Source organism: Calliopsis andreniformis, chromosome 3 (genome assembly GCF_051401765.1).
Source record: "Calliopsis andreniformis isolate RMS-2024a chromosome 3, iyCalAndr_principal, whole genome shotgun sequence".
Taxonomy (NCBI): Eukaryota; Metazoa; Arthropoda; class Insecta; order Hymenoptera; family Andrenidae; genus Calliopsis; species Calliopsis andreniformis.
This window is the reverse complement of record NC_135064.1, coordinates 24,780,481-24,805,712: the sequence shown is the minus strand read 5'-3', so window position 1 is coordinate 24,805,712 and position 25,232 is coordinate 24,780,481. Positions and strand designations below refer to the sequence as shown.

The 25,232-nt window shown below is 36.1% G+C and overlaps 6 protein-coding genes across 7 annotated transcripts; 2 read left to right on the top strand and 4 right to left on the bottom strand.

The window, feature by feature from the left end:
• Nucleotides 1–1,911: 1,911 nt before the first annotated feature.
• LOC143188871 (kunitz-type serine protease inhibitor Bt-KTI-like) lies at nt 1,912–3,468 on the bottom strand. The gene is made up of 2 exons (XM_076393364.1): nt 3,205–3,468; nt 1,912–2,318 (listed from the first exon to the last, which is right to left on the bottom strand). The coding sequence occupies exons 1-2, from the start codon at nt 3,284–3,286 to the stop codon at nt 2,158–2,160; spliced, it is 243 nt and encodes an 80-aa protein (XP_076249479.1). The 5' UTR covers nt 3,287–3,468; the 3' UTR covers nt 1,912–2,157.
• Nucleotides 3,469–7,782: 4,314 nt separating this feature from the next.
• Nucleotides 7,783–12,072, bottom strand: LOC143188860 (CD151 antigen). Its single transcript, XM_076393346.1, has 6 exons — nt 11,822–12,072; nt 11,231–11,449; nt 10,168–10,350; nt 9,706–9,918; nt 8,065–8,272; nt 7,783–7,982 (listed from the first exon to the last, which is right to left on the bottom strand). The coding sequence occupies exons 1-6, from the start codon at nt 11,882–11,884 to the stop codon at nt 7,924–7,926; spliced, it is 945 nt and encodes a 314-aa protein (XP_076249461.1). The 5' UTR covers nt 11,885–12,072; the 3' UTR covers nt 7,783–7,923.
• Nucleotides 12,073–12,769: 697 nt separating this feature from the next.
• On the bottom strand, nt 12,770–14,656 carry Elp4 (Elongator complex protein 4). Its single transcript, XM_076374646.1, has 6 exons — nt 14,370–14,656; nt 14,144–14,281; nt 14,035–14,070; nt 13,336–13,952; nt 13,054–13,266; nt 12,770–12,984 (listed from the first exon to the last, which is right to left on the bottom strand). Exons 2-6 carry the CDS (start codon nt 14,259–14,261, stop codon nt 12,874–12,876), a joined length of 1,095 nt encoding a protein of 364 aa, XP_076230761.1. The 5' UTR covers nt 14,262–14,281; nt 14,370–14,656; the 3' UTR covers nt 12,770–12,873.
• A 156-nt stretch (nt 14,657–14,812) lies between these two features.
• On the top strand, nt 14,813–15,718 carry LOC143188639 (male-enhanced antigen 1). Its single transcript, XM_076393000.1, has 3 exons — nt 14,813–15,262; nt 15,334–15,405; nt 15,480–15,718. Exons 1-3 carry the CDS (start codon nt 15,086–15,088, stop codon nt 15,693–15,695), a joined length of 465 nt encoding a protein of 154 aa, XP_076249115.1. The 5' UTR covers nt 14,813–15,085; the 3' UTR covers nt 15,696–15,718.
• A 219-nt stretch (nt 15,719–15,937) lies between these two features.
• Gat-1b (GABA neurotransmitter transporter-1B) lies at nt 15,938–20,474 on the bottom strand. 2 transcript variants are annotated; one of them, XM_076392999.1, is made up of 14 exons: nt 20,343–20,474; nt 18,891–19,188; nt 18,615–18,834; nt 18,447–18,548; nt 18,200–18,368; nt 17,982–18,114; nt 17,782–17,916; nt 17,591–17,694; nt 17,235–17,359; nt 17,054–17,166; nt 16,867–16,998; nt 16,594–16,797; nt 16,349–16,516; nt 15,938–16,285 (listed from the first exon to the last, which is right to left on the bottom strand). In XM_076392999.1, exons 2-14 carry the CDS (start codon nt 19,122–19,124, stop codon nt 16,184–16,186), a joined length of 1,941 nt encoding a protein of 646 aa, XP_076249114.1. In that variant the 5' UTR covers nt 19,125–19,188; nt 20,343–20,474; the 3' UTR covers nt 15,938–16,183. The 2 variants fall into 2 exon arrangements, with proteins under 2 accessions (XP_076249114.1, XP_076249113.1); XM_076392998.1 differs by having other exon boundaries at nt 20,347–20,471.
• A 962-nt stretch (nt 20,475–21,436) lies between these two features.
• Nucleotides 21,437–25,160, top strand: Rnrl (Ribonucleoside diphosphate reductase large subunit). Its single transcript, XM_076392997.1, has 11 exons — nt 21,437–21,594; nt 21,719–21,807; nt 22,037–22,214; nt 22,290–22,653; nt 22,718–23,022; nt 23,094–23,256; nt 23,331–23,719; nt 23,792–23,979; nt 24,079–24,387; nt 24,461–24,649; nt 24,744–25,160. Exons 1-11 carry the CDS (start codon nt 21,558–21,560, stop codon nt 24,999–25,001), a joined length of 2,469 nt encoding a protein of 822 aa, XP_076249112.1. The 5' UTR covers nt 21,437–21,557; the 3' UTR covers nt 25,002–25,160.
• The last annotated feature ends 72 nt before the right edge of the window (nt 25,161–25,232 follow it).

Here is a 25,232-nt window from a genome sequence, read left to right as displayed (position 1 = left end):
CAGTGGTACTGTTAGCGTATAGGTAATTCTGGAATTGACTTCGAGATAACTTCACTTTCTTTTTAAAATTAATTTCAATCGCGAGCAGTAAAATCTCAAAATTTCTAGAAGTAAAATTAATCCATGTTACCGTTTTTGTCTTACAAGATAAACGAAAGAACTTACGTACTTTCACCTTTGCCTACAAAACTGATTAATATTTAGAATCTGTTATAAAATATTGATCCATTTACGAATCAACACACAGAAGACTATCTAATCACAATATAATTTACGGATTAATGTCCATAAAACGTTTACATAATGTTATCAATTTTGTTATTCTCGAGTCCCCGATAGCGAATTTGCATTAGTTTCTGTGGACAGCAACTGGTGTTGTCAATATAGAAAGCTATCGAACGTTCCAGCGTGCCGAAAGGATTCGATGCCGCCCCGTTAGCGTGCCAGATAACGAAACAACGTTTAACAGCGCGTAGGGCAAGAAAAGGGGGTAATAAAAGACGATGCACAATTACTATTATTCGTTGCTAAAGTGGACAGCGGCGAAGCAGTCGGGTGCGATCGTTAAAATATTTTCTTCCGCGAGGTGTGGCCAATAATAAGCGTTCCCGTGCACGCACGCACGTACGTCGCTCGGGACGACGATATAACAGAGAAATTGGATAATTTTCAGCATAAATAGAAGGTTTAGGATCACGGGCGACACGTACGGTTCCAGTTCAACAAACAAAACGCACGTAATGTGTCGGGAACATGTATTACACGACCCGCACTTTGCGACACGATTTTCCTCCAGCACCGACCGAATACTTTCTATCGTACGATTTACAATATGCCGCTAGATATGGAGATCTGTCAGTCAAAATCTTTATGGGAAACATCTCGGTTGGTTTGTGGCTGCAATTGCAGCGATACTGTTTGATTAAAGATACAGACACGTTGCAAATTACTTCCTGTATCTACAGTCAGACGTAGGAGGGTCTAAAGATTGAAGAGATTATGACAAAAACAGCAGCTATGCCATCAAAAATGGAATAGATGTGCTGTGATGAATATTGTGTTTAAAAAGAGCATTGACCAATTCAGCAAGCATTAAAGGTGCTAGTAGATACTCATTTTCTTCATAGTTGGGCAGTATAGAGATTCTAGTAATATCCGAGTGTGAAATATTTGATCCCCTAAGGATTACAAGATCTTTAAAATTTGTTCTCAACAATATAATTGTTAATCGGAGCACAGAGTTTCTCACGATATGATGAATTCATAGGACTTGGTTACATATTTGCAGATTATTCCATTTGCAGTTTGCAAGCACTTAAATTGTTTAGCGATTAAATCAATTTGTAACTTATACCTATTATAGAGTCCACAATAATCACATCGATTTACTACTGTTGTAACATGTTCCATTATCATTACCGTATCTACAGCATCAAACTCTAGTTAACATGATTATTAACATAATCAGTCAAACAATCAGCTGTTTTTAGCATGTACATAAGTACTACTTCTATCCATTGAGTTAACTTTCATTTTTTAGTAGTCTTTCAAATTGTTTTCGAGAAGAAAATAAGTGCTCTCGAAATGTAATCGCGATAAATGATAATGAGCAAATCAGTGCTAAGGATTTGCATTATCGATGAACTTATTTACGATACTCCAGTGATTTTGCGACCGACAAATATCGGCGTCAAATCTGGTCTAATCGATGTTTTTCTTCGCTAACCGCATTTAAATGAGTTATCTAGATGACCATGTCATTCTTAAATGTTTTTTTATGGATTTTTCGAGAATTCTGATTAACGTCAACATTCTATCGATACTTTTTCTATGTATTGTCAAAATCTTTACGACGTTCCTTTAACTATAAACTGGCATAAAATAAGGGTAATGAAAGATTCCATAAAGAAATAGGTTAATAAATAAGGTTCATTTTATTAAACCAACTCAATAAATTTCTTGTTGTAATGTACATATTTCTCAAGAGAGTACTAACAATAAATTCACAACATATTCGAGCTTTGTAAACTCATTCACAAAAACTGAACGGATTACTTGTTTCAGAACAGTAGTAATACGATGTATTACGCATATAATTTATTCAGTTCTCGAGGATTAGAAACATCACCAACAAAAATAAAACCTAGCACAGTTCGTTCACGAGCAAGTTTCCCCACATCCAGCAAGTGACTTGAAATTGTTTTCGTTTCCTGAGCAGCCACCATAGATGAATTCCTCGCACTTTCCTGTCTCAGGATTGTATCCGTATCTTAGCATCATTGCTCTGCATGGTCCACGTTCCAATGGCAGCAGGCATTCTATCAATTGTTCAAAATTATTGTTAAAATTTTATTTCCAATGTCACATATCGCAAACTATGCTCATTTCTTGTATTTCTAGTTCAACAATAGGAACAAGTGTGATTCACTCGCTTAAAATTACTATTCATAGCTTCAGTTTCAAAATATTAAGAATATTCATGAACAACAAACGTTTTTTAAACACTTAGACTGATACACTGATACCCAGTTTGCATGACGAACGATACAAATACACAGTATGTTTTTGTTTCGATTTCTGTGTTGTATAAAAGTATTTCATCAGATGAGATCAGGCGTTAAGCGGTCAATGAAGTGCTCAGTAGATATGAGCCTCTTACAGAAATCGAGAGATTACTGTAGCAATGATCGAAGTTCATCAGTACATACTAAAGAATATTGTGAAAACGTTAGAATGACATTTCAAAATTTCTGTGATATATGATTACTATGATGTGATTACTGACTACTTCCATGTTTAATAGAACGATTTTGCTCACTGATATATATTGTCATTTCTCTGTCGTCATTTTTTTAAAGTGTTTCTAAATTGTTGGTTATCGAAACACACTTGAAACTATAATGTTCATGTAAGTATTTATAGGAATATTTTTCAAAATTCCTAAACAAAATCAATAAACTAGAACTACCAGAGCGGTTATACACATTTTATTAAAAATATTATATTTTTCTTAGCTAATGTAAAGCTAAAAAAATATATTAAAAAATATCATTTCTGTGAATTGTTTGCTTTTTCAAAAGCTTATAATTTTGACTTGAACATTTTTGAAAATAAACATACATTAATTGTGGCAGTTCTGGCGTTAAAATAAGAAAAAAATAATATGGTTGATAATTAAAAATTTGTTAAATTAAAGATACGTACGTGGACCAATTGCAGCTGACGTTTCGTAAATCAGGACACAGCAGAGGACTGCCAGGAAGAGAGCGACGACTTTCGCGTTCATTTTCGCAGGGTCGATGAATTTACGATCTCACAGTGGACGTTTGTGTTGTAACTTCGTTCAGAAACTATGTCGTTTTAGATTATTGAACAGACTTTATATAGACCGCGCGTGGTTTGGTAGGGGCCTTTCGTGAAGATGAACGCACGATATAGCGCTTAATCGTATTATCGCTGTGTGTATTTACACAGCTCACACACGCTTCCACGTATTTCCATTCTTGCTATTACAAATGCATTAATCGCGTTGGAAATTGGAGAAAATACTACTGCTTCGGCACAAATTCTTGTAGGTATTCATTGTACATAATTACATATTGGTCTTTCGCCTTGCAATGTTGCATTCATTACACTTACTGCGATCGTAATAGCATACGTCGATTGTTGACTATGAATCACGAAAACAGATAAAACGTTTATCTAATTCTTTAGAGTTATTAATACAGATAACCTTCTAAATTAAATATCGATACGCACTATTTGCAGGTTTCAATTTCAATATTTTCTTGCATGTTCTTGCATGTTTATCAGGTGTTCGTGAAATAGATTTATGAAGCGTTCATCAAGTTCCCTGATACAATTTATGAAGGCAGGATGAATAAAAAATCATGTAGTTATTGTTGCTCGTGAACTTAAAAGCTTGATAAACATATATTACGTTTGTCAAGTATAGGATAAGCAATCTTGGAAATAATACATACTTTAGATTCCAGTCACGCAATGATTCAGAACTGATGGAAGAAACCAGCCATTCAAGGAACTATGGTCATTTTCTTGAACGGGTGAGATTGCTTATAAATTTTAGCAGGAATCTCATCGACTTATTTGTGACTGATCGATTCGTAGAATATAAATAAGCGATAGGAAAATCCAGAAGCGAATTTGTACCTCAATGCAACTATCTTTTGCAGTCATATGGCCTGCATTTTACGGTATCGTTTCTCTTTTTCGATAAAACAAATTTTTATGTTATCAAAGTCAAGGCGAATGTCTTACTTTGACCGAGTCAGATTGAGATTCCGTGAATCGAGTATATTTTATACGCGGTTTTCTAATACAGCTGACAATGCAAATGAACCAATGTTTGGAAATTGTAATCGTCATCAGTTATCGTCACTTAGTTTCACACTTAAAATTCAGACATTGAATTTTTCAAGATTAAAGTTAATCTTCTTTTCCAATATTCATATCGTCTAGCTGCATACATGCAATTATATCAACTATTATAATTATCAAGTTTCCAGTTTCTTTGTAAATATACGTCAAACTTCAGTATATTATCGTTCCGCTGTGACAGTTCTGCATTTTGAATCGACCACGAAGTTCGTTCCTCATATGGTAATTGCGTAGGAGTATGTTTGTGGCGCCCTCTATGATTGTACCAAATCGATTTTGAACTACCATCACAAACGAGTGTACAGGATATACCCACAGTCGAGTATAGAGAATAGACCGGACATTCAATGAACTTTCGCGTCTCACGTTCTGAAATGCCGACTTCAGTCGGAAACGCAGTGTTTCCGTCACATACGCCGGTAATGCTAGCAAACGCAAGTGTTCCGCTAAACTGTAGTCCTTATTCATGAATCCGAATCACTTAGTAAAGTTAATAAAGAAAAATGATTCAAAACGTTAAAGATAGACAGTACACGTCCCACGAGGACCCACGAGGAGATAGATGGAATCGAAGTCCCATGGATTTTCCATCTAACCAATGGTCAAGCTGTTCACAGGTCAGAGTAGTCCAGAATAGCCCAGGCTAGTCCACAGCGTTCCTTCAAAGGATCACCAGGACGATTCGCGCCCGCTGGACACTTCAGAGCGAGCGACCAGAAGAACGGAACCAATTACTATACTGCAAGATTAATCGAATGCAGAATAATGTACCAAAAATTAGTAATTTCCACATTCATTAACTAATAATTGCAAATATCAATAATTTATGCAAGTGTACGCTGCATGTAATTGTTATTAACAATATGTGTACCAGAAGTTGTTGCTGAGATAATTATTTTATGGAAAATATCAATTTTTCGCAAACTAGTATTCGTTAGATCAGTCTCGAGATTCTAAATAACCGAAGAACTTCTCTGATTGGTTTCTCACCTTCCTTGAGGCAGTATAAATACCCCTGCAGAAGCACGAGTGCCTCAGTCTCCGCCGGTCCTCCAGCGGGTGAGGACCTCCCTGGGGATCCTGGAGGAACTCCTGGACCCCTGGACACCCCTTATCAGTGGTCAGTTGACCAATGACCAGTGGTCATCTTGGACAACCAGTGAGTTTTTGCTCAAATTTTCAATTTATTTGTACTGGTGCCCCTATTTTCTGTTGACCTCCTTTTGTACGTACCCCGCCCCTTACAGGGCTATAAATTGCGCTTTGTCTCTTTATTTATTTAAATGCCAAATTCGTTCAATTCTATTTTCCGTTTAAATTTGTTCTCCATTGATTCGAAGTACGGATTGTTCTGTCAATCCTTTCTCCTTTCTGCGATCTTCATATGGGTCTCCACTCGCAGCAACCTCCACGTGGTGAGACCTGGGCAATCGGTTTTGTCCGAGCTAATGGCTGCTATTTGTTAATAGATATAGGATAATGATATTTCATTATTGTCAGTAACTATATTCTAATGATTTTAAAAAAAACTATTATAAGGTATGAAATTAAAGTTTTATTATCACAAAAATAACATACTAATACAGAACAAAATAGTAAAGTTGATAAGTATACTGTTCAATAATATTTAACTTCACGTTTTGTTCGACTTACAATTAGTCGAATTCTTCTAACGAGGGTAGCAAGGGTCTTTTAGTATTTCGTTCAAGAATACAATGTATACTCATTTAAGCTATTTACAAAGCGTACAAAGCATACACATACGTTATAGTAACAGACATCAAGGTATGATTTCTTCATAATTCCTCATGTACCATGTATGAGTACAAAACGATAAGTAGAAGAATAGTTGTAATCAAATCAGTATCAAATAATCTGGACTATGTACTTTTTACATGGTATAAAATCTCAAAATACCTGACTGTCTATATTTACGTAACCATCAAAACAAGAATAAATATTTCACTCGTTTCACCAGATCATACCCGTTTCCGCCTTTGTTCGAGCCAAAGGATTCAAACACAAACTCTTCAAAACCTGCACAGCATCTTCTCCATCATCTCTCGCATATAAAGTTTGCCTTTTAGTGCTTTCAGCTTCCATCGACTGCGTATAGTTGTTATCGCCCACAGAATTTTCTTTATTTTTATTCGAACTCGACTTTTGCTGTGCTATAGAATTTTTCGAAGAAAACGTTCCCGTTTTCCTAGCCTTCAACGAGGGACGTCTCCTCCTTTTCCTAATATCACCACTGCCTGCTTCCAAAGATACCAAGGACCTTACCGACGGGTAATCAGCTTTTTTGTCAGAGTTCCTTGAACGTACAGAACGATTTTTCTTCGAAGTACTTGATTTCGGCTGCGGTGCCTTTCTCTTTGGATGCGTTCGATTAAGATCAAATGAAGCGTGAGATCCTTTGAAGATCGGTCTTAGAGATCCTAGTACTTTGCTTCTGATTCTCAAGGATTCCAGGAGATCGTGATCGTGCCAAGAAGCCACCACTGGTAAACCACACGCGTTGTGCATTCCCACCAATGGCACTCCAATAGCTCGATGCTTCTTTGCTTCCGGGGACACTTGGTATTTCTCAGGGTTCCAGTTACGTCCACTGCGTCTTGCGTTCTCTTCATATGCAGATATCTTTTGGCCCACGTGTCCTCTCTCGAGATTGATTGTCCCCCACTTTCTGCTAACACGAACTTCATCGTTCTGTGATTGTCTCGCGCTATTTTCCATTTCTTCATTTACTGTCTCATCTTTGGATACCTTATCGTCCGATCTTCGACGCGAATTGAATCTCCGCGAGCTAGATTTGTGAAAATAATCATCAAAGTCGCTGAAATCTTGATCATCATCACGCGTGCAGAGATTGTGCTCGCTTTTAGCGATCCTTCTGTCTAGTGTCTTCAATTTGGAGTTGATTTTACTATTGCTGCCACTTTCGCGCTGGTAATCACAAGAGTGACAGGACCATCTATGTGGGCTGACGACCTCCGAAGATTTTGAGACTCGAGCTAGTCGAGGAAGTTGAGATACGCGTTCAGTTTCGTTTCGAGTGAAAAATGTGTGGTTTAAGGGAGTCGTTTTATACTTCGACAAGTGGAGGAGGTTTTTCTCAGGTTCAGAAATCGAAGACTCGAATTGCAATTGAGGTGCATCGGATCGTCTGAGGGTTCCGATGTTATGCGCTAGCGATGCTTGATAGTGTTTGATAGGGATACTCCTGACAGTGCCACTGCTGTGAGGCCTTGCTTTTGTCGGATTTTTCTTGTCGTCGCTAAATTTAGAATCGTTTCTAATTTTCTGATTTTGTTGATAATCAGGTACAACATCAATGGCTCGTTCCTCGTACAACTGATCGCTTCGTAATGCGTTGTTCCTATCTTTAGGGGGATTCTTCCATTCCTCGATTATGCTTCTCCCGAACCGCGATACATCGTTGAGTCTAGGTAGATTGGATACGGTTTTCGTGTCAATATTCTTGACATCCATTGGTGATTTACCCTCACTGCCCTCTAGCCACCTTCATGACTTAGCACCGAACGTCGTCCCAGCTACGTGCATTCGATTCTCGATTCCTAAACCTAAAAATAATACAGTGATAATTGTAGAATACTATCAAGTGATTTAAGAGATATAAAGGGAAATATAGTGGAAAAGTCGCACCGAAATCGTGATCGCTTTCGCTAAAGGGACTCAGAGTTTGTGTAGATGTGAACGTCGACGCTTGAGACTTGGCCCTTCTGCTGCCTCTCGAACAGACGAAGAAGGTACTCAAAAGTGCTCCCACCTCCACGAAAATCATCGCTAGGCCGACTGTAAGCAGTATCAAAGCTTGATCTTGTGTCCATTTCTCGAGCATCTCTAAGCAACCCTGTAATACAGTGTTTTTTCAATAAATTCAGTAAATTGTTCATTTCTAAGATTTTGGGAATCTAGTGTGGATGTAAAAGACTCCAAACAGTCTTGAATAAAGTCTTTTATAGTGACTATAGAATCGCCTATTAACGCAACTAAATCTACAGTAGTGAGCGGCAGGTTGCCTTATTTCAGGCGCTTTTCATCGGAATTTAAACTCCATGACCCGCATATGGGTCAGGTCAATTCCAACAATGTTTACTGATATGATTGCTATTTCTAATTAAATTCTCTTCACCTTCTTCCTTTTGGTATTTTTAATAATTCTGTGAAACTTGTACCAAGTTTACTGTACGTTAAAAGAGTATATTAAAAATGCCTCTGAAATAAACATAGATGCAATAGAAAGGAATGTCATTTCCTACTTTCCAAACTGCATTCATTTCTCTAAAGCGGAAATTGAATTGTATCGGCCTGTATAAATAATAAGGAAAGGTTTCACAATATATTTGCACATGCGATAAAGCCATATTGGCAGAAGTGCATCTGAATTAGATTTCAATATGGACGTTTTATATTTAATACCCGTCGCGAATGACGATAATGAAACTTTCTCATACAATGCGTAACGAACTTTATGCGTGCACATATTTTTTCCAACAAACTACGACACGAAATACCCGTGTCCAGATATATACATCTGTACATTGATTAAGAGATAGGAACTCGATGCTTTTACGCAACCCGCATCTGAATGGATTTCCCATAGGCGGTGGTATTTGCATGCGGGTCATTATTGAGCGTGTGCTCGCGATAGAAAACGTATCGACAGATGCTTTCAACACCAGCATCGATTCTATGGCTAAATAGCCACCGCAAAATTTACACTTTAATACACAAACCGCTTATCAAAATCCCTCGTGAATTACGGCAAAATCGAAATTGCATTAATTATAAATTGAAATTGACTTGGTTAATTTATTATTAAAACCTGAATGACAATATTAACGAGTACAATTATTAGAAAATAATGGAAAGAAAATGTTTTCCTCTACTGAATTTAATTTTTCGTTTTATAGAGCATATCCATAGTAAGATAAAAAGTGCCCCACCTTTTTAATTCTTGTATGCACTGTGGGATATCTTTCATCCCACTTTGAAATAAGATAGTTTAACTCGAAGTAGAGCAATCAGTTCCTTCTTAAATAAAATTTCTCTGACAGTAGAGTTTTTATTGTCTAAACTCCTGTGCCCCAAAGATTTAAGAAAAAAATCAAATAATTTCAAATGAAAAATATTACTAAATTTACATCCTACAGGTGCCTCACTCCTGATGGACCACTTCATAGCAACGACAAGCGACGTCTACCATATCCTCGATCTTAATCACTTGTCACAACATTTACACTCAGTCTTTTCCATTCGTTCAGTCATTTCCTCATTACGTACCATAGTGTGTCGAGCATATTGATGCTCGGCAGGGTTCAAAGCCTGACAGAGAGTAAGATTGGCAGGTTCGGGGTTGAGAAAGGAGTCAGTCTCGTTGGCGTTATTCAGGGTACAGCAACTGAGAGGTACTACTAATTCTCTTCGGCCGACTTCCTGCAGCCGCCACCACGAAGTGCCGTAATTGCTGCTTCCGTTTATGCCGCAGCAAGCAAACTGAAAAGGTCGATGCAATTCACTAGTATTATTCGTTGTCAGAGGGGTGTGTGCGTAATTGCGTTCTACATTAATCGCGAATCGCTCGTTTTGAGAAAGCATAGACACCCTTCCGCTCCGGGCCAAATGAGTCGTGAACCGTTTCCTCTTTGACTCGGTGCGAAACAATTCTCTGCTTGGTACCAAATAGCCTAGTTAGTCCAAGGCCTCCTAGAATTTAAATAGTTTGTTGGAATATTGTAAACGTACCGAGGTTTGCGCAAGATCAAGAGCTGCAGTGAACTGTTCTCGACCAGGAACAGCATAACTGCGCTGTAACGCTCTTATCAGTCGCGCTGGTCTGACATCAATGCCCAAAACGTGTGGCCAAAACACGACGAGAACACAAACGGTGCACTCACCGAGAATCAGCAGTATTATCGTGATGACATACTGGAAACATGAAAGTAAACCAACGATAAAAAATGCTTAAATCCTTGCCAAAGAAGGGTCCCAGCATTTTGTTCAACAATACAATTTTTAAAGTTAGTCTGAAATATAGAACAGCGTCACGGTTCTGACAGCAAAGTGAAACCAAATTAGTTGCGCTGTTAACTCTCCTGAAAAAAATACTTGAACTTACACGTGAAAGCTATAAAAAAGTACTCTCGAAAACGATAATTGAAACATTAGAAACACCTGTTCCTAAAACATGAGACTAATATCTCGTTCATTGCCACCAAAACAGTCTTTCTGCTCGTATCTTGCAAACAGAGTGTTACTAATAAATGGGCTCACAAATAAAGCTAATTAACCATCTACGATTTTATTCTTTCTATCTGAAGTCTCCATCGCGAATGTTGATCGCGTTCACGAGCTGTGCACGCGTACGCCTAACAAGCGACTCCTGAATAATTCCTATTTTTAAATGATACACGGGCTCGCCCTCCTTCCATGGGCACGCGTGCCTGGATTTACGTGGATCCGTTTCCGGCCAGCGACGCGTGACCGTGCAAAGCGGGAAATCTGACTTTAGTTAAGCCTCCCAAGCGAACTGACCGTCGGGGTCTGACCAAGAACCGCGCAGATCACACAGACCTTGACTTCCGAGCGATTAAAACGCGCGTTCACGCCGGGAACGTTCGAGGTGCAACGCACTGAACTGCAACTGATACATGAAACCCTTATACGTGTGTCTTTCGACCGTCTGAAATACGAGAATCACAAAATTTTTTACACTCGTTATACATATCGTTTTACATACGGATGTAAATCGCGATCGATGAATATTTGTCTCATGTTTTCTGCTGGTTTCGGATTAGAAAAGTCTTACGAAGACTGTAACGCATCGGTTGTAGAGACACGTCGCCCAGCAGCCCAAGAGTCCTGTCAGCGTTATCAGGAATCCTAATCCAACGACTGCGAAGGCCAGGTAGTAGAAGAGGGGTTGCTCGGGGTGTATGTCCCCTGGACCTAGTAGTCGTGACAGGAGAATTCGTTCGTCGTCGGCTAGTAATAAGGCCCCTAGTGACATTAAGCCGAAACCTGATATCTGGAAGTAAAAGGAGTAGGCTATACTACTTGTTGGCTGAGACGTTAAACTTGGAACCTGGGAGCTGAGCTCTGAAGCTTTCTTTAGTTTTAAGGTTCGTGTTCGTTTGAGAGTTTTTTAGAATTGCTGTCATGGACAGTATTGTTAAATTGTCTGTCAAGTTATGATTTTGTATAGGTGCCGAAGAAGAAGAAGATGGAAATAAAAAAATGGGGTATAGGAAAAAAGGAAGAAGAGAGCCACAAGAAAGCCAAAAAAGTTAAAAAACTCTGGTTCTGTATGATAATTTCTCTTCAAAAGCACTCTCAATACAATATCTGACTCTCATTGTCAGATGGACCACCCTTAGACCATTGTCTTTTCACGACTCACCAAGAAAAGGACATTCGAGCAACACACGAAGATCCGCGATATCCCAAAATTTTTAGATTCCATTTTAAAAAGCGCACATTGATTTTTGAAATTTTTAATTCTGAACACCTGTGACCACGCGTCACGTTAATTCCACACTATGAGGCTCCATCAATCGTCGCGAAAATAGAAAGACTCGCTATTTAAAACGTTAAATTGGTTCCCCGCGAGTTGTAGAGTTTCTTTTACAGCTATTACGAGGTGTACTTGGCCACGCAAAGTGGAGGACTGAAAACATCGCGCGTGCTAGGTGGTTTCGTGGTGGAGTACGAATACTCGCATCTGTAGGTGCGCTTGCGTTGCAGGCCCTCATGCGCGACCGACCGGATGGAACCGGAAGGAAATAGAAAGGCACAAAACAAAAACTGGAGGGGATGAAATGTCCATATGTACTTACATGTGTGATTGTTACAGATATGACTGGTGTTTATCAAGTTTCACCTGGAGGGCTTGGGCTTTGAGACTAAAATTCACCTGGCTGCGATTCCATAGAAATTACAAAAAATAATTGATTCACAATTTTGGAATGATATGAAAATTGGAAAAACTTGCTCAAGGAAAAATATTTATTCTGCCATATATATGCGTTCCTCAAAATTGCATAACTATCACTTAATAATTAATTTGAGAATTGTTTAAAGTTTAAGTTCTTACATAATGTATGCTTTTATACATATTTCGATACGATTATAGTCGTAATGAAAATGTATCGTAATACTAAAGAACAAGAAAATGTATTACGTGCATTATTGTGAATGTTCACGAAGCCTATCTCCTCCTGTCTGCATTAATTCACCCACTGCAGTGTGCATTTCTGGTTAAAATAGCACGAGCCATACTCTCATATTCCTGTGAGATATAGTTACCACTATTTTTATAGGGAATAACAAGTACAGTAGTTATAAGAAACTCATTTATTAAAGAAATATAGAATTATTATACAAGGTTTTTCGTTATACATATATAAATATTTCTGTACATTGCAATGTATTTTGTGAAAATGAAAGAATTTTTTAGAAATCTAATAAGCTTTTGCGCGTCTGACTAGAACATCCAGTCTGCGGTATCGTTTCGTCTTGTTCCCGTTGATCAGTATCACCCAGCTCAGGAGGTAAATGTAAAACCTGAAATACAATAGTGAAAGTATATGTACAGTTTGCTCAATTTTAAGTTAGTAAATTCAAAAGATTTACCTCGATGACGAATCTTTTACGACGTAGTTTGAATACGAGATCCCGAGAATCTGGATTGTGAGGTGCTATTGTATTTAAGGCGAGCATCTTTTTGAGATGCAACAAACCATGATAGTCCTTAAACAGAGGATTCGTTTCTTTTTGGGATCCCATAAACGATTCTAATCCAATTGCAATATCTGATAAGTGTTCAACTCGTTGTACCACAGCATCCTAAAAATTGAGAACAATTGGTGACTTTGTGTAGATAAAAATAAGTTTCAGCAATATTGTGAAACTTACAAAGCTACTGAAACATTCTACAGGTACTGTTATTACTGCAACTGCATAGGAATACCTTAAGAGTGATCTAAAGAAATATAAAAACTTCAATAAATCTTGATGTGAACTATTCTTAGAATCAGAGAACCATAATCTAGATCCTAGAGAATGTATACCAATTCTTAAAACTTGTCTTTTTGCAGGTGTTTCCGAAATTAAGTATTCTCCTCTCTTTAATGTTTCTTGAATACATTTCAATAATTTTGTATAAGCTGAATTTTCAAATATACCATCTTCTGTAGGACAACTATCATCATACCACTGTGTTATATTTGCTTTTTCTATTGATTCTTTTTCCATTGCTTTTGTAAGGTCATAAAAATGACCAAAAGCCTGTCCTCCACTTGGAGATGAATCAATTACTTTCAAATTCTGATACCTCCAAGCAATCTGCATTTGCTCATCCATTTTTTGAGTCTGATCCATGGAAATATCTGTTATAACAGCTGGCATTTCTGACACAAACTGTAATGGTTGAGCATCTTTCGATGCAATCAACAATGGCTGAGATGTGACTACACCTTCAGCCATAAAATATTTCAACATAACTTTTGAGTATGTACCATATTTGTCTTCCTCTGAAAATTAAAGCTATTTAAAGTACATTGAATAAGATTTTTAATTGTGTGCTAGAGACAGTTTTTATATTAGTTTTTATACCTATAATGAACAAAGAACCAATTGGTAATCCACCACCTAAAAAAGAGACATAAAAATATATAAAATAAACAATTCTTTCTTAGATTTCATTGAAGTAAATATATTGAACCTATTATATGATCCAAGGCAGGAATTCCTGTTGAAATAAGTAACTGTGAATTTTTTATTGAAGGTTTTGTTCCTGGTATAAAAGGAAATCTACTACTTTTAGCTGTACTCAGATCCATTTTTTATACTTGTCTTTAATCTGCAAAGTTTAATTACAATAACATTAATCAAATTTATTAAATATATTTTATATATCTATTATAATACGCTAAATTATATATACGTACATAGTATAAAAAGTAGAATCATTTATGTCTCTAACAAAAAGAAATAAAAAAATAAAATATTTACGTGAAACATTAATTCACGTGTCACTTTACAGATTATTTATAGGTTATGTTTACATGAATCACATGTACAAAAATGGTCAATAATTCAGCAACAGATCATTTTACATCATAAAATATTATGCAGAATCTTTCTATGTATATTTTAATTCATAAAATTCATTGAATGATGCATACGCGTTTAGTTAAAAGAATCACATTGACTACACTTCGTCAATGTAGCGGACTCCCCCTCCACAGATAAAATAACTAAATTTGAGTTACTTCGATGAAGCCACAGATGTCAGCACTTACATTTGACTTTTCATGATTTTTATACCGACAGAAGTTAATGCAGGATTTCACAAATTTGTCAGAACGAATCTTCTGGATGAGAACACGAAATCAGCTGTGAACGCTGTGAACTGTCAAACCGTCGTATTATAATCAATTTTTAGACATTTATAATTCTTCAAGTTAAAATATTCCATCCAAATATTCGTTAGCACAATTTGAATTTTATTTATTTCATGTAAAACAAGTAACTTAAAAATTCCAGTACAAACATCATCATTGTATACAAACAGTGGTTAGAAATTTTTAGATATAAAGACAATAGGTGATAAATTCATTTCAAATAAAAATAGATAGTGTGATAGAGAAACAAGTAATGCACAATGTCTCCTGACCCAACACAACAACCTGTTGAAGAAACATTAAATACACCAAATTTACAAATAGATCATAGAGGAACAAATGATTCAGAGAGTGAAGACGATGAAAGAGAAATGGCAGGATATGTCCCTCTATCTCAAGTACCTGCTGATAGTGACCCAATGTTATATGAAGATGATGTATGTTAATCTATATTTTAGTAATCACCAATAGTTAAACTTGTTAAGAAAGTATATATATTAATTTTTAGGATGAAGAGTGGACATCTAATGCAGGTGAACCTAATCAAACATTGCCTCTGCCACAGTTAGAATCACAACATGTAAGTAGCTCTTCACAATTACTGAAATATGATGTTATTATGCTTTCCTTTTAATAATAAAAATTTGTTTATAGAACTGCATGTCAGAGACTATTGAAGTTTGGTCATCTCCTCATAATCGATCAAACATTGATATGGATGCAGATAAAATTAATCAGGTAAAATCTATGATGGCATCTTTTATACTACCAACCACAGCAATTCCAGAATGGGCAAATACTGTGTCTGAGGATGAATGGAAAGAAAGGCTTATTGGACGTATTAAAGAAATACAAAGTAGGGAAAAATAAATTTAAGTATTTTAATTAATACTTGTACACAAAATACTGTATGTGATTTATTACAAGTTAAAAACTTACTTTTGTTTCCTTTTGCTTCTTCAAATTGTAAATTTCGTCAATCTATCAATAAGAATGAAAATGTATATCTATTCTGTTTTAGAAACATTTGTGTATGAAACACATTACATCATTGTTTATTTTATTATGATTAACGAGTCTGAGAGTATGTAAATTACGATAAATAAAATTATTTATTTTATCTTAATTATACTCTAAATTTGAAAATCCAAGCCCTCTCATTTACTATAAGCTTGAATTTTATTATTCTTAATGTATTTCACTTTGTACCAACACTAGTTTCTTGTCATGGTAAATGATTATATGATTATGCAGTATGATATTGTTCAAAATATGAAATTATGGCTCTCTCCAGTCGTCCTTTTAAAATAACACATGTATATCGTTAATGACCATAAAATAAAGTCACAGTGATACTCCTATAGTTCCAAATCTGCATTAATAGAAGCAGCCTTTGTTGGATTCAGTTTCAATCGTAAGGTCGCAACATCATCTTCTATTCTTACCAATTTTCGGAATTTCTGAAAATAAATGCGAGTATTGTACGCTCAGAATTTCAAACTGATCATTTTTTAATTGCATACCTCAGAAACAGTTCCAGATGTCGTAAACCAAATATAAATCATGTAGGCAGGAATGCATAACATTGAGGAAAGACCACAAAGCCATCCCAGGAGATGACTCCACCATGGATACTCATACGTGAGATATTTTACTGGGACAAACTTGATTATATTGAACGTGAAAACTCCCTGATAAAGAAAAGTTTTATTTTTATTCTAATGTCATAAGTCTTAAAAAAACTGTTGAAAAATGTTTCATATCTTACCACACAAATAACAGGAGTAGTAACAGTCCAGCATATCTTCCACCAACAACAAGGGTAATAACCGATCATGTCACGGATACCATCATAAAAGCGATTTACTCCGTATGCCCATGAGATAGCGATACACTCAAAGAACATTAGAAAGAGGAGACAAAATCCACTCACGGCATACGTGTCCAAGAGTTGAAATACGTACATTCCTCCCTGAAAATATCACCGCTGAAACTTCTTCTGACAAACTTTGTACAGTAACAAAATTTTGTTCTTGCTCACTTCAGTAACGCAAGTTAAGCCAACAAGGTAGGAGAGAAAGCATACAATCGCTATGAATACTTCTTTCCTTTTCCTCAAAAGGTGCGGCCATTCATCTACCGCGGCTGTTATGAAGCCTTCAACTGTACAAAACTATAAAACATAATTAATCATAATTATCGAATTCCATTAAAATATTTTGAATTACCTGGCTATCTAAACCGATAAGAATGAGCATGAAGAAGAACAAGCAAGCCCAAACCGAGGAGCCCGGTAACTCCAGAACAGCAGATGGGTAAACAAGAAAAGCTAATCCTGGACCTAATTGGAAGAATTATATGAATAAAAACTAAAAGAAATCTTAGAAAGAAATATTTTAATATAATTACCAGAGGCAGCTACATCCGCAACGGGTTTCTGCTGTTCATGAGCCATGAAACCAACCACGGAAAATATGACGACTCCGCTGAGCATACTGGTACATGAATTCACTGTACAAACGATAAGTGCGTCTCTGAAATAGATAAGTCTTGCGTCAAAGTCATTACATTGTCTCAGTATAAGTTCGTAACATGGAGCCAATTAGAAACTTAAGCTGAAAAATGGTACTGTGGAAACTTGAGTCTACCATCGAGCCTCTATTCGAACACTGTATTCAGTAATTCATTAAATATGTCTTCAGATACAATTCTAAGTGTTATAATATAACTCTAAAATTATTTTTGTATATCGAAGTATCGCTTACTTATAAACATTATTGTTGAACTTGTTGTAACTTCCAAGAGCAACCAACGCACCTAAGCCCAGCGCATATGAAAAGAATATTTGCGTTACCGCATCTATCCATACCTAAATATGCGAGTATTTATTAAAATAATTTACAAAACTATTCTAAGAATATCATTGAAGAAAAAAGAATAACGAATATTTCAATACCTCAGGATCACCGAGTTTCGAAAGGTTTGGAGTCGCGTAATATCTCAAACCTTCCATCGCCCCTGGTAGCGACAATCCTCTTACCAACAAAACCGCTAAACAAGCGTAGGGGAACAACGACGTAAAATAAACGACCTGTTCAAAATTTACAATTAACAAATACACTCATTACATAACGATATGAAACTTTTTGGATTTACTTTTCCAGTCCACTTCACGCCTTTCCAAATGCAGAAGTAGCACATGATCCACACAACAGCCAGTGTGCCCGCCAGTTCCCATCTTATCGAACCCACATTTTCTATACCATCGGAGATTTGAAGGGTACGTCTCCTTTTTGAAGAGGAAGAATGAAAGAATGAAGACCTTGCTCCAAACAGTATTTTAAGTAAATGTAACTTTTGGAGCAAGAACTTACTCCCAGAATTCTTTTACAGGATCCTTCAGTAATGTGTGACTTAAATTACCAATCGATGTGGCACATATGGTATCACCGTTTTCGGGCCAACACAACGCATCCAAACGCTCCGTGGGAGTGAGGCAGTAGTGGGTATTCCAAGGATTACCACATGTTCTCCATGGCACGTCTATATACAAAAAGCACAAATTCGTAGCAAGAATTTTTTCTTAGTAAATACAGAACAACTAGTATACTACTTTCATACCAATTCGTAAAGAAACTAAGAAGTAGAAGAGCGCCCAGGCCAAAATGATGATGTAGTATATGTTCGTCCAACAGGACAGCACACAGGTAGCGTATCCAATTCCTAGAATAATCAAAAATTACGATTCTATTTGATGTTTATCTTGATAAAGTAATGAGAAACATGAACCTTTAAAAATTGGAGCTATTTTAAAGACGCCCAGTCCACCTATGGTCATCATCTGTCCCAGAGAGAGTTCCATGAGGAACATGGGAATCCCAGCAAGTGCAAGGGCGATGAAGTAAGGAACCATGAAAGCACCACCGCCATTTTTATAGCAAAGATAAGGAAATCGCCACAAGTTTCCTAATCCTATAGCCAGGCCCACTACGGATAGGATGAATTCGACCTAAAAAAGTAGAGTATGTGTTACATAGTTTACAATAATAATCTTCAGGAACTTACTTTACTACTCCAAGTTCCTCGATCTGGCAGCGTTTTGGGTTCTTTAAAAACAGTCGACTGCAGACACTGGATTGCCTCGAAGCGGAAGTCCTGTTCCTTGCCTCCATTCGAGACTCTTAAAGGCGGTTCAGCGAACAAAGCTTTCAGTTCTTGGACAGGATTCACGGGTTTATGTGGCAGAGGACTCGTCGACCTGTCTACCTTAGATACCCTAGGTGACCCGCTTGAAGGCATTATTTTTTTATCCGAAGTACTAAGTGATTCGAATTCACCTCATCCTATTGAATCTCTCTCGAATCTATAAAAAAGTAAAAAAAGATATATTATTCAATTTAATATTTTATACTTCCTTGCACTATAAGACAGTATAATATTTAAAATTTGTGAATTTCTGTCTTTCAGAAACCTCCAACATTTCTCATACAGAAGAAGACACAGAAGAAAACTGTATAAGAGTTGCTCATAATTTACCACCCGTGACAAGAAATTAATTCTTGTTATATATCAGTGGTAATCATTGAGAGATGACACTATCGGTTCTGGAGAACTTTAAATGTTCAACGGTCATCGTCGTTACGTGAGACACTTCTATGGTACAAGGGTCTTGATGATGATGGATGATAGACAACGAGCCACTTCCGGGAATCACGTTTGTCAAACCGTTGTTCCCATCGGGCAACCTTGTCCCATTTTAAATTAACCATCGGTGAAAGAAACGATGTCATCGGGAGAGATCGTCACGTGAAACAACGTATCGGCGGACGTCTCGTCGCAATAGAACGTATCCATTTAAATTTCCAATTCGCCAAGTGGGATGTGGAAAATTATTCATTCGCGGTTCCGTCGCTCCACCTTAAATGCTCAATCTTCTCCGCGGCAGATTTATCGTCGTCGCGGCGACAAATTGATTTCGAGGATCGGCCGCGATCTAAACAAAATGTCATCGCGGACGTTCGTTAACGACAAATTCAGCGGGGTGCAACGCCCTTTAAAGACACCGTTCCGGGTGTAAAACGATTTACAACTTCTACTCTTCAATTGTGTAATAAGCTTCAATTGTATACGGCTACTAGCTTGAACGAATGAAGATAAATAAAGTTTGGGACGTTTGCATACGGTGCTCCTGGTGATTTCAATAACTATGTCCTTGGGAAAATGCAATGACAGGGTTACATAATTTTTGGAGTTGTAGAGACAAAGTACCAAATAGAAGAACAGGTAGTGTCGAAGATCCATTCTCTTCTCGCACTTCTTATTTAAAGTATCTTCGGTACCTCGCGAAAGAGAAGAAAGAAAGAGCGGAGAGGCATTTGAAAACTTTTAAATGGAACGATCCGAAAGAGATCTACCGGGATCACTGAACAAGTAGCAACTGACACTTCTTAAAATTTCAGTAAACTCGTTCATTCAGAAAAAATGTTATGCTTTATCCATGCAGTTCAAGGAACGTACATACGTGTGCACAGTTTCACGAGCAAGGATCCGAACGAGACTTCCACTGGGCCGATATATCGATAGGTGCGATGAAGTTACGTCGATGGAGAAGAATTCACGGAGCGCGTCGTGTGTCGGCCCGTGTCGTTGGGTTCACAAATCGCGCTCAAGAGCAGCGAGTGCCGAGATTTCTCTGACGTATCCTGTAGATCTACCCCACAATGCCGTTCAAGTCCCCCAGGCACCAACACACCTATCGTTTCATTCAACAAATTAGTGCCACAGTGTCACTATATTTAGGTGCACTATGTGAATGACGAGAGGGCCCCTAGCGTACGCTAATAACAGAGTCACCATACCGTTGTGGCCGCGAATTGCTCTCTTCTTTGATAAGCGTCACTTAAGAGGCAATGTACCACGTTCGATCTTGACTTTGTGGAGGCGTGTCATCGATTTGCTAGTAAACGTTGATTGAAACTATTTCATAAGCGCTTACTCTTACCACTTATTCCTTTCGTACACTTATAATATGATCTGTGAATGTGCGGCAATCTGTAATATTGAACATGAATTATGATATTTATATTTTTAAAGTAAAACTATTATAGATTTGTATATAGAATTTAGATATTAGGAATATCTCGTCAATACATTGGAAATAGTTGTATAAAATAGAGTAAAAATGTACAAGTTTGGTAAATTGACCATCGGGAGGGTATTTCAGATGTGAGTTAATCCAATTTAAGCGACATTCTACCTTGAAAATGAAATTCATTTAAAATAAGAAATTATTTCAAGATTGAACAAATTATATAAGTCTCAATATTAAAAAGCGATGTGAGATGAGTATCTCAAGGTATCACCCTGACCTGCTGTCCCTTTTTGCCTCTACAAATGGAGTACTTTCTTGACACCAAACTACACTTCACAAAGTATCTATGTATTAAAAAGTTATTACTCTAGCAAAAAATTGCAGATTTGTAGCAAAAAAGAACAGAAATAATTGCAAGGAAATAATTCATTTCGATTGAAAGCCATATACTTGTTGAATGTTTGTATTTAAATAACGGACGTTACTGGTTATGTCACGTGAACAGCTTAACTACTTCCTCTACTTCCGCTTCGCGCCAAAACCTGATAACTACACAAACTAAAAGAACGCTGTACTTTTGTAGGGCCAAGAGAAATTGAAGTGCGTTCGTTGATTCAAGTGTCCGTTATCGTGAATTAGAAATGGTTGGAAAGGGAAAGATGTACGTCATAAAGCGTGGTAAGTACAGTGAAATATAATGTGAATAATTGTTAAATTTGCATGGTTATTTCGTGAAATTCAAAATTGTTGCATCACGAACAATTTCTAATGTAATTTTTAAATTTGTCTTTGTTGTTGCTAGATGGTCGCAAAGAAGACGTTCATTTCGACAAAATAACATCTAGAATTCAAAAATTATGTTACAATTTAGATATGGATTATGTAGATCCGGTAAGTTTAAATAACTGTTCATCTTTTTAACTTGTTGTTATACTTGAGAGTTCTTATAAGATGTGTGCTGTAGCTTTTAGCATTGTCATTTAAAGATAACATATTACAATTTTCTACTATTATTTTATAAATATGTATTTTTCTATTAAGGTTATAAAATAAAAATTACTTATTAAAGATTGAAGTAAATTCTAATGTTATTAAATTTTATTTATTTTTTCTTTCAAAGTCTGCCATTACCTTCCGTGTTATCAGTGGTTTATATTCAGGGGTTACTACCGTTGAATTAGATAATCTTGCAGCTGAAACTGCAGCTACTATGACTACTAAACATCCAGATTATGCGATATTAGCTGCAAGAATTGCAGTCTCTAATCTCCATAAGGAGACAAAAAAGAGTTTTAGTGGTAAGCAAAAGTACAAATCAATTCTGTGTTGTAAATAGCTTATTTCTTCTTACCTTAATTATTCCTTTTTTTCAGAGGTAATGCATGATTTGTATCATGTAAAGGAAGAATATACAAATAAAGACAAACCTGTAATTAGCAAAGAATATTACGATATCATACAAAAGAATGCAAATAAGCTAAATTCTGCTATAATTTATGATAGAGATTTTAGTTATAATTATTTTGGCTTTAAAACACTTGAAAGGAGTTATTTATTAAAAATACATGGGAAAGTTGTTGAAAGACCACAGCATATGTTAATGAGAGTTGCAGTAGCTATACATGGTGAAAATGTTGATAAAGCTATAGAAACTTATAACTTTTTATCAGAAAAATATTTTACCCATGCATCACCAACACTCTTCTCTGCTTGTACTTTGATACAACAAATGTCTAGGTATGTGATTCAAATTGTAGCAAAATTTAATTTAATCTATAATTTATAACTCATGTGTTTGCAGTTGTTTTCTCTTGACTATGAGCGAAGATAGTATTCATGGGATTTATGATACATTGAAAAGATGTGCACTCATCAGTAAATCAGCTGGTGGCATTGGTCTAAATGTACATTGTATTCGAGCAAGGGGCACGCCAATAGCTGGTACACTTGGTGTGTCTAATGGATTGGTTCCTATGCTCAGAGTATATAATAATACAGCTCGATACGTTGATCAAGGTGGAAACAAGAGGCCAGGAGCATTTGCTATATACTTGGAACCATGGCATGCAGATATCTTTGAATTTCTGGATCTGAAAAAGAATACTGGTAAATTACTGATTGATTGGTATTTCATATTTTTTTCATTCATATAGTACTATATTTATAATATTTATTAGGTAAGGAAGAAAATAGAGCAAGAGAATTGTTCTATGCTTTATGGATTCCTGACCTCTTTATGAAAAGGGTTCTGGACAACGGCCATTGGTCTTTAATGTGTCCTCATCAATCTCCTGGCTTAGCTGATGTTTGGGGAGATGAATTTGAAGCTCTTTACATGAAGTATATTTTATAGTGTATGAGACCTACAAGAAAAAGTGAATTATTTGTTTTCTTACATTAGTATATTTTATTAGGTATGAAAACGAAAAGAGATACAAACGCCAAATTCAAGCCAGAGATCTATGGACAGCTATTCTTATAGCACAAGTTGAAACGGGAACTCCATATATGCTTTATAAAGATCACTGTAATCGTAAATCGAATCATCAAAATATAGGAACGATTAAAAGTAGTAATTTATGCACAGAAGTTGTACAATATTCTAGTCCAGATGAAGTCGCTGTATGTAATTTGGCTTCTATCGCTGTTAATATGTTTGTAAATGCAACTAATAAGACTTTCGACTTCGAGAAACTACGAAAAGTAACAAAAATTGTCACTCGTAATTTGGACACCGTTATCGACATTAATTACTACCCAATTCCAGAAGCAAAGAAATCAAATTTAAGACACAGACCTATTGGTAAATTTTTTGTTATATATAGTAAAAGTATCGTACACTTATATCAATAAATATTTAACATACGTATTGCAGGTATTGGAGTCCAGGGACTCGCGGACGCGTTTCTCTTGATGCGATACCCATTCGAAAGCGAAGAGGCACAAAAACTTAATATTCAGATATTTGAAACATTATATTACGGTGCACTAGAGGCTAGTTGTGAGCTTGCTATGGAAAAGGGTACATATGAAACTTACGAAGGTAGTCCTGTTAGTAGAGGAGTAAGTAATTTTAAATAGCAGTTCATTTTCCATTTTATTGGCCCATACTGTGCCAAATTAAACTGTTACAGAATACTAACTATATTTACACATGTTTAGATTTTACAATACGATATGTGGAATGTTACACCAACTGATTTGTGGGATTGGAGTGCATTGAAAGAAAAAATTGCCAAACATGGAGTTAGAAATTCTTTATTAATCGCGCCAATGCCTACTGCATCTACTGCGCAAATATTAGGAAACAATGAATCTATTGAACCCTATACCAGTAATATTTATACAAGAAGAGTTTTATCTGGAGAGTTTCAAATTGTGAATCCTCATTTGTTACGAGACTTAACAGAAAGAGATCTTTGGGATGAAAACATGAAAAATGAAATTATAGCAAATAATGGATCTATTCAGGTATTAACATATGCTTTAACTTTTACCGCTAATGTCAAAAAGAATATTCACTAATACAAATTGTATTCTGCAGAACATTGAACGTATACCAGATGATTTGAAAATGCTTTATAAAACAGTCTGGGAAATCTCACAAAAAACGATTTTAAAAATGGCAGCAGATCGCGGTGCGTTCATTGATCAATCACAATCATTAAATGTTCACATGGCCAAACCGACATCAGAAAAATTAACATCAATGCATTTTTATGGATGGAAAATGGTAAGTTCAGAATTTTAAATTGATGTACATTCTTTTTCATCGATTTTAATCAAATACAGTAGTTCATAATATATATATTTTTTGTTATGCGCAGGGTTTAAAGACTGGGATGTACTACTTAAGAACGAAGCCGGCAGCAAATGCTCTTCAATTCACAGTCGATAAATCAAAATTACAAAATACTAATACTAATATAGCAAATCAGTCTGTAAGTTCCGAAAATGAAAACGATAACAAATTTTCTACTGCACAAAATAATGGCTGGCTACAGGATCAAAATAATGAAGATATTGAAGCTGTACTCGTGTGTTCTCGAGAGAATGGAGATGCATGTATGGCTTGCAGTTCTTAAACATAAATATTTATACTAATAAACAGTACTTAAGTTAAATTTTGTACCTAGAAACATAATAAGTGTAATGTATTTTATACGTTTAATTAAGTATTATATTTGTAAATGTACCTTTTATAGCAATGTGTGATCTGTAAAAGAATCTGAAGTAAAATATTTTATAATACATATTTTCCATTCTATAATCCATAATCTTATTTTAATTATTGAAAAATTCCATAAAAAAGACGA

Excerpts from the sequence above, each read along its gene's own strand:
- LOC143188871 (XM_076393364.1), bottom strand. The coding sequence starts at position 3,286 with ATGAACGCGAAAGTCGTCGCTCTCTTCCTGGCAGTCCTCTGCTGTGTC. Across the intron at positions 2,319-3,204 it reads GTCAGCTGCAATTGGTCCAC|AATGCCTGCTGCCATTGGAA; the intron begins GTACGTATCTTT and ends AACAATTGATAG.
- LOC143188860 (XM_076393346.1), bottom strand. The coding sequence starts at position 11,884 with ATGGAATCTAAAAATTTTGGGATATCGCGGATCTTCGTGTGTTGCTCG. Across the intron at positions 9,919-10,167 it reads TTGATCTTGCGCAAACCTCG|TTTGCTTGCTGCGGCATAAA; the intron begins GTACGTTTACAA and ends CGACCTTTTCAG. Across the intron at positions 8,273-9,705 it reads AATATGCTCGACACACTATG|GGTTGCTTAGAGATGCTCGA; the intron begins GTACGTAATGAG and ends ACTGTATTACAG.
- Elp4 (XM_076374646.1), bottom strand. The coding sequence starts at position 14,261 with ATGGATCTGAGTACAGCTAAAAGTAGTAGATTTCCTTTTATACCAGGA. Across the intron at positions 13,953-14,034 it reads TGGTTCTTTGTTCATTATAG|AGGAAGACAAATATGGTACA; the intron begins GTATAAAAACTA and ends TTTAATTTTCAG. Across the intron at positions 12,985-13,053 it reads GTAAAAGATTCGTCATCGAG|GTTTTACATTTACCTCCTGA; the intron begins GTAAATCTTTTG and ends ATTGTATTTCAG.
- LOC143188639 (XM_076393000.1), top strand. The coding sequence starts at position 15,086 with ATGTCTCCTGACCCAACACAACAACCTGTTGAAGAAACATTAAATACA. Across the intron at positions 15,263-15,333 it reads CAATGTTATATGAAGATGAT|GATGAAGAGTGGACATCTAA; the intron begins GTATGTTAATCT and ends ATTAATTTTTAG. Across the intron at positions 15,406-15,479 it reads CACAGTTAGAATCACAACAT|AACTGCATGTCAGAGACTAT; the intron begins GTAAGTAGCTCT and ends ATTTGTTTATAG.
- Gat-1b (XM_076392999.1), bottom strand. The coding sequence starts at position 19,124 with ATGCCTTCAAGCGGGTCACCTAGGGTATCTAAGGTAGACAGGTCGACG. Across the intron at positions 18,835-18,890 it reads GAGGAACTTGGAGTAGTAAA|GTCGAATTCATCCTATCCGT; the intron begins GTAAGTTCCTGA and ends CTACTTTTTTAG. Across the intron at positions 17,360-17,590 it reads TTCAACAATAATGTTTATAA|AGACGCACTTATCGTTTGTA; the intron begins GTAAGCGATACT and ends TATCTATTTCAG.
- Rnrl (XM_076392997.1), top strand. The coding sequence starts at position 21,558 with ATGGTTGGAAAGGGAAAGATGTACGTCATAAAGCGTG. Across the intron at positions 23,023-23,093 it reads GGATCTGAAAAAGAATACTG|GTAAGGAAGAAAATAGAGCA; the intron begins GTAAATTACTGA and ends AATATTTATTAG. Across the intron at positions 23,980-24,078 it reads GTAGTCCTGTTAGTAGAGGA|ATTTTACAATACGATATGTG; the intron begins GTAAGTAATTTT and ends ACACATGTTTAG.